A 10,805-nucleotide genomic window follows, 5' to 3' on the forward strand; every position below is an offset into this window, starting at 1 on the left:
ATATCTAATAGTTTATATCCTCCAGCCCTGTTCTTTTTAAGTTTGTCCCAGCAATTCTTGGCTCTGTGCATTTTCTTAATAAATTTTAGTACAACTTCATCAATTTTCACACACAAAAAACTTGCTGGGATATTAGACTGGAATTATATCAGATCTACAGATAAATTTAGGAATAATTCAGTATTTCAACCCATGAACATGATATATACCTCCATTTATTTAGATTATCTTTAATAACATCTTTAATGGGATATAATTCATATATCATAAAGTACTGTATATTCACAAAGTTGTGTGAACCACTAATTCCAGAACATTTTTATCACCCCAAAAAGAAGCCCCAGGCCCATTAATCACTCTCCATTTCTCTCTTCCCCCTGCCCATGGCAACTAATTCAACTAATCTATTTTCTGTATGTTTTTGGGGGACTGGATTCTTTCACTTAGCATAGTGTTTCTTAGGTTCGTCCATGTTACTGCATGTATCAATTCTTCGTTCCTTTTCATGGCGAAATGATATTCCATTGTATGGACATACACTGTATTTTGTTTGTCCATTCATCAGTTGATGGACATTTGGGTTGTTTCCACTTTTTTGGCTATTACAAATGATGCTATGAACATTCGTGTACAAGTTTTTGGCACCTATTTTCATTCTCTTGGGTATATATAATACCTAAGACTGGAATTGCTTGGTCATATGGTAACTGTGTATTTAACATTTGGAGGGAACTGCTAACCTCTTTTCCAAAGTGGCTACACCACTTTATATTCATAGTTTTGCATGTTGATATTCAGTTATCCCTGTGCCATTTGCTGAAAAGATTACTTGTTCCCTATTGATTGTCTTGATACTTTTTTGAAAAATAATAAAATAAGAGTTTGTTTCTGGACTCTGAATTCTATTGCAATAATTTGTATGTCTATTCTTTTGCCAATACTACACTGTCTTGATTATTGTAGCTTTTGTAGGAAGTTTTGAAATCAGGAAATGTGAGTAAAAGCCCAGTTGTGTTCTTTTTCATGTTTGTGTTATTCTGGGTCTCTTGCATTTCCACATGCATTTTAGGATCAGCTTGTCAATTTCTGCAGAAAAGCCAGCTGGGGTTTTGATATGGATTACCTTTAATCTGTAGATTGCTTTGGGGAGTATGAACATGGATGTATATTTATTTGGGTCTTTAATTGCTTTCAGTTAAGTTTTATAGTTATCAATGTATATGTCTTGCACATCTTTCGTTAAATTTATTCCTAAATATTCTTTTGACGCTATTGTAAAATAGAATCATTTTCTTAATTGTGTTTCAGATTCATTACTAGTATATAGAAATACAGTTGGTTTTTGTATATTGATCTTGTATCCTGCAACCTTGCTAAACTTATTTATTCTAATAGTTTTTTTTTTTGTGTGAATTCCTTTGGATTTTCAGTATACAAGGATCATGTCGTCTATAAATAAAGATAGTTTTTACTTCTTCCTGTCCAATCTGGATGCTTTCTATTGCATTTTCTTGCCAAATTGCCCTGGCTAGAACCTCTACAACAATGTTGAATAGAAATGGCGAGAGCAGACATCCTTGTCTTGTTCCTGATCTTAGGGGGTAAGCATCCATCCAGTCTTTTACCATAAAGTATGATGTTAGTTATGGGTTTTTCACAAATGGTTTTTAACAGGTTGAGGAAATTCCCCTCTATTCCTAGTATGTTTGTGTTTTTATTATGAAAGGTTATTGGATTTTGTCAATTGCTTTTTTTCTCTACTTCTATTGAGATGATCTTGTAGTTTTTGCCCTTTTTTCTGTTGATATTATAGATTACATTAACTGATTTTCAGATGTTGAACCAACATTACATTTCTGAGATAAATCTCACTTGGCATGGTGTATAATCCTTTTTATCTTTTGCTGGACTTGGTTTGCTAGTATTTTGTTGAGGATTTTTATATCTGTATCTATAAAGGATATTGGTGTGTACTTTTCTTGCGACATCTTTGTCTAGTTTTACTGTCACGGTAATTCTGGCCTCATAGGATGATTTGAGAAACGTTCCTCCTTTTTTGTTTTTTGGAAGAATTCTTGAAGAAATATTTCATAGGTTTCTATGTAGGGATTTCATACATTTTTCATTAGATTTATTTTTTCATTAGATTTATTTATTTTTTAAGCTAGTATACATGCTCCTTTTTACAGACAGTTTTAATTATTTGTTATAGAGAAATACCATTTGTTTTCTTTAGGATACTCTCCTTGTATTGAGAAACCTTCCTAATTCACTTATTTTAAAGTTTACACTAAAATACGTGTCATGTCATCTGCAAATATTATACCTTTTCTTTTCCTTGATGTATTATGCTAGCTAGGACCATACCACAATATTGAATAGAAGAAATGAGTACAGACTTCCTTATCTTCTTCCTAATATAAGGGGGAGAACTTTCAATATTTCATCATTAATAATGTTTTACAGATGCCCTTTATTCAGTTCTCTTCTGTACTTTATTTGCTGTAAGTTTTTTCATGACGATATAGAATTTTAAGAACTGCTTTTTCAGAAACTATTTAGATAGTCACGTAGTTTTTCTTTATTTTCTTAATGTAGTGAATTACATTGATTTTCAGATGTTAAACTGATCCTACATTCCTGGCATGCATCCAAGTTGGAGATGATAATACAGTAGTCCCCCTCTATTTTGGGGGGATACTATTCCAAGAAACCCAGTGGATGCCCGGAACTGTAGGTAGTACCAAACTCTACATAGTCATGTGCCAAATAATAACACTTCAGTCAATGACAGGTTATATATATGACAGTGGTCCCATAAGATTATAATAGCATATTTTTACTGTAGATTTTCTATGTTTAGATAGACAAATACCATTGTGTTGCAGTTACATACAATATTCGGTACATTAACTTGCTGTACAGGTTTCAGCCATAGGCCATACCATATAGCCTAGTTGTGTAGTAGGCCATGCCCTCTAGGTTTGTGTAAGTACACTCTGATGTTCGCACAATGAAATTGCCTGACATTTCTCAGAACATATCCCTGTCATTAAGCGATGCATGACCGTATATACTGCTTTTTTTCTATATACTGCATATCTATAATAAAGTGAAGTTTATGAATTAGGCACAATAAGAGATTAACAATAGTAATATTAATAAAACAGATAAGGAAGGAGTAGGGACTTTCTGCACTGGTAGTACTGATGTACTATTATTGTACATCACTGTTGCTGAGTTGGTTTTTTCAGTGTTAGGATTTTTACATCTGTTCATATAAAAGATTGTCCTGTGATTAGCCTTTTTTTATAATATGTAAAGGTTTGATATCAAGGTTATGCTGGCTTTATAAAAAGTATTAGGCAGATTTGTCCTTTATATAAATCAGCATTATTTCTTTAAATGTTTGGAAGAATTTACCAGTGAAGCCATCTGACCTAGAGCCTTTATGGAAAAGTTTTTAAGTATAGATGCGCATTCTTTTAAAATAGACAATAAACTATTCAGATTTTCTATTTCTTAGTTGTCTCATCTCTCTTTTGATAAATTGTGTTTTTCAAGGAATTTAACTAGTTCATATAAGTTTACAAATGTATTGGCATGAAATTATTTATACTATCCTTATTATCTTATTAATGCCTATAGATCAGCAGTAATTCCTGTTTTTCATTTCCTATGTTAGTAACCTATGCCTTGTCTCTTTTTTCTTCCATCAGTCAAAACCAACATTCACCTTTTTGTTATTTTTTATTTTCTTGGTTGCATCTTTTCTTTTCTTTTTTTGTGCACCTACTCCCAACCCCTTAGTTGTATCTTTTCTATATCATGGAATTCTGTTCTTATTTCTCTTTCTTTGGATTTAATTTGCTGTTTTGTCTGTGGTTTACCTTCTTGAAATGGATCTTTGGATTTTGGATTTTCATTCCTTCTTGTGAATTACATTCAATTAAGAATAAACGTTCGCTTTTAGCAATGCTTTATCTGTATTTCACAAATTTTAATGTCTTTCTCATTGTTCAGTTTAAGATATTTTATCATTCTGATTGATTCCTTTTTGACTCATGAGTTATTTATAAGTACATTGTTTAGTTTACAAATATTTGGTCACTTTCTAGTTTTTTGCGTGGTTTTTTTTCTTTTTTTTTTTTTTTTTTGCTGTTGATTTCTAGCTTAATTCCATTGTGGATAAAGAATGTTTTCTGAATTATTTCAATTCTGTGAAATATATTGAGACTTTTATTACAGTTCAGCCTGATTCCAATTTTGGTAAATGTTTCTTTTGGACTTCAAAAGTATGCACATTCTGCATTTGTTGGATATTATGTCTGTACGTGTCAGGTCACATTTTTAATTGTGTTCAGTCTTTTGTATCTTTACTGATTTTGTGGAGGGAATTCTACTTGTTCTGTCAGTTATGTGAAAGTATTGTTAAAATCTCACACTGTAATAGTAAAGTTGACCATTTCTCCCTGTAGTTCTGTAAGTTTTTGTTTAACATATGAAGATATGTTGTTAGATACATCAAAATTTGGGAATGTTCTATGCTCCTGTTGAATTCATCCTTTTTTCATTATCAAATGTCTAGTTCGTCTGATCTTACTATAGCTACACCAGCTTTCTTTTGGTAAAACGTTATAATGGCATATCTTTTCCCATATTTTTTACTTCAGACCTTTCTTTATCATTATATACAGATTGTGGCAGTTGTAAGCAGCATGTGATTGGATTTTGTTTTTTTCATCCAATCTTATCATTATTGTCTTTGCTTTTGGGCAGTTTTACTATGATGTGCCTGGGCATGATTTCCTTTATATTTATCCTATTCTGTGTTGCGTAGAGCTTTCTGAATTTTGGCTTGGTTTCTTCTGTAATTTTTGGAAAATTTCTTGGCCATTATTTTTTCAAATATGGCTTCAGCCCCATTCTGTTTCTCATATTCTTCAGGGATTCCAGTTATATATGTGTTAAACCCTTTTATCCTGTCCTTTATATCTTTTCACATTTCTACACTTTTCCATCCTTTTTTGTCTGAGTTACAATCTGAGTATTTTCTCCAGTTCATTAATCTGCCATTAAATGCATTCATTAAATTTATATTTTCAGTTACCGTATTTTCTAGTTCTAAGTTAAAGATTTTGGTCTCTGGGGAAATTCTCCATCTTTTATTTTCTTGAGTACTCATCATTGTCCTTTTAACATCCCTTTCTGATAACTCCAGATCTGGATCACTTGAGTTTCTATTTCTGACTTTTTTTTCCTCTTGACTTTTAGTCATTCAGTCTCCCCCACCGCGACACCAAGTTTGGAAGTCATTCAGTCTTGTTCTTTGGCATGCTGGCATGCCTAGTAATTTTTAATTGACTCTTGTACGCTTTGTGCAAAAATTTATAGAGGCTCTAGATTGAATATGGCTAGATCACTCTATCTCACTTAAGCTGATCTATTTCCAGTTTGCCCTCATTCTAGGACATTGACATACTGGGTGTTATAAGGGCTTTCTTCCCTAATAGGCCCTGAAATCAAATTTTTGTCTCCCTATCAATGTGAGACTTCCAATTATCTGTTTAACTTTGCAGTTTCTTAGGAGTTGCTTTCTGCTTGATTTCTGAGTCTTGCTTGGTGCATGCACAGTTTAATACTGGCAAATACCTTGAGGGAGAAATTCATATAGGATGTTAGGTTTTTCCTCTACCGTTCTCTTTTCTCCAGAATTTTGGCTGGAATCTCAGCTTTAGGCTATTACTTTGTTGTGCTCTGTGCCTCAGCTCCACTGAGCGTATAAATGGTCCAGGAGAAATAGCAGTAAATGCACAGTCACCTAGGTTCTCTGTTGCACAGAGGGTGGGGGCAGACTCTCACTCTTGTCACCCCAGCTAAAGTGCAGTGGCGTCACCATAGCTCACTACAACCTCAAACTTCTGAGCTCAAGCAAGCATCCTGCCTCAGCCTCCCAAGTAGCTAGGACTATAGCCACATGCCACCATGCCCAGATAATTCTTTTTTTTTTTTTTTTTTTTTGAGACAGAGTCTCACTCTGTTGCCCGGGCTAGAGTGCCATGGCATCAGCCTCACTCACAGCAACCTCGCAATCCTCCTGCCTCAGCCTCCCGAGTAGCTGGGACTACAGGCATGTGCCACCATGCCCGGCTAATTTTTTCTATATATTTTTAGTTGTCCAGCTGGTTTCTTTCTATTTTTAGTAGAGACGGGGTCTCACTCTTGCTCAGGCTGGTCTCGAACTCCTGAGCTCAAATGATCCACCCGCCTTGGCCTCCCAGAGTGCTAGGATTACAGGTGTGAGCCACCGCGCCTGGCCCAGATAATTCTTTTTGTACAAACGGAGTCTCACTCTTGCTCAGGCTGGTCTCGAACTCCTCAGCTCAAGCAATCCTCTCGCTTTGGCCTCCCAGAGTACTAGGATTACAGGCGTGAGCACCGCACCCGCCTCACTTCCTTTCTTTGCAGGACCTTGACACATCAAGTCCTTTCTTGCCTTGATTGGTTTCCAGAGCCTTCAAACATAAATTTTTGTATCCAACTTTTATGGATATTTTTGGAGGGAGAGTTTAGTCCGACATCAGTTACTCTGTCATATCTTGAAGAAGAAAACCATGATATACTCTTAAACATAAGAGTTATCATCGTAAGCACCAACTTTTTTTGTATGCTCTAAAGAAATATCCCCGAGGACTTTGCTGTCAAACGTGAAAAGTTTATTTCTACCTAAAGTACTGCTCTTGAAGTTTTTGTTTTTGTTTCGAGGTAGGGTCTCACTCCGTTGCCCAGGCTGGAGTGCAGTGGCATCATCATAGCTCACTGCAACCTCAAACTCCTGGGCTCAAGCGATCCTCCTGAGTAGCTATGACTACAAAGACGCACCACCAAACCTGGCTAGTTTTTTTTATTTTTCGCAGAGACAGGGTCTCACTATGTTGCTCGACTGGTTTCCAATTCCTGATCTCAAGCAATTCTTTCACCTCAGCCTCTCAAAGTACTAACAACAGAGGCTTGAGTCATGGTGCCCGACCTCTGGAGTACTATTTTTAAATCCTCGTAACTTTTTAAATAGTTTTCTATCCTGTCACTTTTTTCTACTTTGAATAGAAGTTACTTTTATTTTAATTTGCTGCTTTCAGTTCATTGTGTTCAACACATTACTGGGTATTCTGATTGGGACAAATACTAGTAAAGATTAAGATTGGTTAGATACTAGCAAATAGATTGCACCTGTGTATAAATTTTCTTTTCTGAAGGTGCCTTTATGTATAAAGATTATATTACTTGCATTTATTTATACAAGAGTAACACTGATTCTTTTCTCTTTCAGAAAATGGTGTAAATGGAACAGTAACTTCAAATGGAGCAGACTCTCCTCGTAACAGAAAAGAGAAATCTTCATAATGAATTATAAACTAATTGATTAATATCCCCAAAGAAATCTGCTTTTTACTATATCTTTCAGCATTAGAGATTTTTCTGTTCTTGAAAATACAGTTTGTGCTCTTTGATTCTTGCTATTGTACTGTTTCATGCATTTTTTTAAAAGGGCATTTGAGGGGAGAATGATTACTATGACTGAAAACAATATTTCAGCTTAGACTAAGCTACCTGCCTTTAAAATAGTTTAGGGACCACCACCATCTTCTATTTTGTTTTTTATCTTTGAACATTTTTGTAATGATTTGAAGAGAAAACTGTTTACGGAAATCCCACGTATCAGTGATACAGTTTCTTGCTCTCACCAATTTTTTATAATATTAGCAAGGTGGCCTATTCCAACAAGGTCATATTTTTTTAAGTTATCTTTCAGGGTAAAATGGAAATAATACAAACTTGGATGTCAAACTTTAATATGTTTTCAGTGTTCTCTAATTTTTAGGAATTTTTGTAGCCTTTACACCTGGAAAAAAAGATTTGTAAAATTACCGAAATAATTGTGTGCTTTATTTTATAAGTAGTAGTTGTTAGCGTTACATCCCCATTTAAAAGAAAAAATACATACTAATGGTTGCAACATGTGGAGATTTATTGACATATATATTGAATCAAAATATCTTATTAACATAAAAGTATGTGTGAAGTAAAATCTTTCTTGTGCATTTTCAACACTTGTAAACTGGAAACCAGAAAATATTTACTATGAAGAGGAAAATCTGACTTATATATGCCTTTTTGATATGTTTATTAATAATGATTCTTAATGGGGCTTGTCATAAGTTTGATATGCACAACATCTTAGAAAAATATTGCTTAACCTGGGAACCCTTTTAAAAAATAATACCTACTTGATTTATATCTGTAAAAAGAATGTCAGGTAATTATATTTGGAAAATATTTAATGCACTAACTTTAAAGAAATTGAAAATTCAGGTGGATAGTCTTACAAAAGACAGTGTGCTTTATGTTATAACTATAGCTTTGGTCCCATCTTTAATTGAAAACCATTTATCTGTACAAAACATATTTTTGGATAAATATATATATATATATTTGTATCTCTACAGAAAGGCTCTAAAAAGCATTTGAGTAAAATATTTGGTTCCCTTTTCTATAATTATCCTTTAAAATCCTTATAGCTACATTTGATTTGTTCATTGACTTTATAATATATATTGCTTCTTTTTGGTGTTCACATCTTGTTACCCGTTTCTCACTTCTGTCACCATAATGGTTGTGCCATTTTTAGTGTAAAAGTCGTAGACCTGTCAGGTCTGCAGTTTGAGTTGCCATGCTGCTAGAAAGTTGTGCTTTTTCTTTCCAGCTGTTTGCCTACTTCCTGAAAAAATTAGTAGCTCTCTGTAGCATTATGGAGTTTTCAGTGGAACCAAATTTTTGCCATTAAAAACTGGCATTATATTGAACTACACATTGAGAAATCAATCAAAATAAAAATTTTTACATTCACAAGCTGCATTCTGGATGTTTCCTTTTTGTTAGCAATTATGCCTTTTAGTTTTTAATCTCATTAAAACGTACTATGTTTAAAGAGACATCTTGATAAACACTTAGAACAACCGTTTTTAAAAAGTATGTTTACAAAGAAATGATCAGTTCCTTAGGATATTTATGAGGGCTACTGGGGTAGAAAATGGTCATAACCAAATAAATCCAGGGACCATTGGGTTAAACAAATTTTAAAATGTTCTTTATTACAAGACCATTCAGTCCATGGTATGCAAATGTGCTTCCTGGTGCACCAAGAATGTTGGCAGTGGGGATATAACATACTATGTTTCCCACCTCATTTGACTGTGGAATCTTCTTGTCAATGAATTACTTAAAGCATTTGTGTTCTACCACATACACTATAGACTGAGGAAAAGAAAAACAAGCCCTTGGTATGTAGTTAGAATTTCACAAGATACAAATATACACGTATACACAAGACTGTAAATTATAAGCAGAAGACCCCTGCCCACAAATGCCCTGAGGAAAGTCTTTTTTTTTTTTTTTTGAGACAGAGTCTCTGTTGCCCCATCTAGAGTACAGTGGTGGCATCATAGCTCACTGCAACCTCAAACTCCTGGGCTCAAGCGATCCTCCTGCCTCAGTCTCTTGAGTAGCTGGGACTACAGGTGCACCACACCATACCTGGCTAATTTTTTCTGTTTTTGGTAGAGACGAGTGCAGCAATGAACACAGGAGTGCAGATATCACTTTAAGAAACTGATTTCAAATTTTTGAGGTAAATACACAGGATTGCTGGATCATATGGTAATTCTACTTTTAGTTTTTGGAGAATCCTCCAGTAGCTTTTCATAATGGCTGTACTAATTTACATTCCCATCAACGGTGTACACTCACCAACATTTGTTATCTTTTCTGTTTTACAATAGCCATTCTGACAGGTGTGAGATCATATCTCATTGTGCTTTCAGTTTTTTCCTTATGTTTTCTTCTAGTAGTTTTACAGTTTCTGGTCTTACATTTAAATCTTTAATCCATTTTGGGTATTTTTGTATATGGTGTGAGATAAGGATTCAGTTTCATTCTCCTGCATGTTGATACCCAGTTTTCCCAACACCATTTATTGAAGAGACTATCCTCTTCCCATTGCATATTCTTGGCATCTTTGTCACAAGCTAATTGGTGGCTCATGCCTGTACTTTGAAAGACCACGGCAGGAGGATTGCTTGAGGCCAGGAGTTCAAGACCAGCCTGGGCAATGTAGTGAGACACCACCTCCCACAATCTCTACAAAAATAAATTTAAAAATTAGCCAGGGCCGGGTGCAGTGGCTCACGCCTATAATCCTAGCACTCTGGGAGGCCGAGGCAGGTGGATTGCTCAAGGTCCGGAGTTCGAGACCAGCCTGAGCAAGAATGAGACCCTGTCTCTACTAAAAAATAGAAAGAAATGATCTGGACAACTAAAAATATATATATAGAAAAATTTAGCCAGGCATGATGGCGCATGCCTGTAGTCGCAGCTACTCAGGAGGCTGAGACAGTAGAATCGCTTGAGCCCAGCAGTTTGAGGTTGCTGTGAGCTAGGCTGATGCCATGGCACTCACTCTAGCCCGGGCAACAGAGTGAGACTCTGTCTCAAAAAAAAAACAAAAAACTAAAAATTAGCCAGGTGTGGTGGTACGCCTGTAGTCCTAGCTACTCAGGAGGCTGAGGCAGGAAGATCACTTGAGCCCAGGAGTTCAAGGCTGCAGTGCGCTATGATACTTAACCCAAGCCTGGGTGACAGTGAGTCCTTGTTTCTGGGAAAAAAAAAAATTGTATGCTAGCATTCATTTCTGGGTTCTCTATTCTGGTCCATGTATGTCTCTCTTTTTTTTTTTTGCCAGTACCATG

The 10,805-nt window shown here is 35.2% G+C and overlaps 1 protein-coding gene across 1 annotated transcript in view; it reads left to right on the top strand.

The window, feature by feature from the left end:
* TRAM1 (translocation associated membrane protein 1) overlaps positions 1-8,910 on the top strand; it is a 31,781-nt gene extending 22,871 nt beyond the window's left edge. Inside the window, exon 11 of the mRNA XM_012663156.1 lies at positions 7,331-8,910. Within this exon, the coding sequence (XP_012518610.1) occupies positions 7,331-7,404 (74 nt within the window). The 3' untranslated portion in view covers positions 7,405-8,910. The remainder of the gene's footprint in view (positions 1-7,330) is intronic.
* Positions 8,911-10,805: the final 1,895 nt, after the last annotated feature.

The sequence above is a fragment of the Propithecus coquereli genome, unplaced genomic scaffold (assembly GCF_000956105.1).
Source record: "Propithecus coquereli isolate 6110/MARCELLA unplaced genomic scaffold, Pcoq_1.0 Scaffold8, whole genome shotgun sequence".
NCBI classification, from domain to species: domain Eukaryota; kingdom Metazoa; phylum Chordata; class Mammalia; order Primates; family Indriidae; genus Propithecus; species Propithecus coquereli.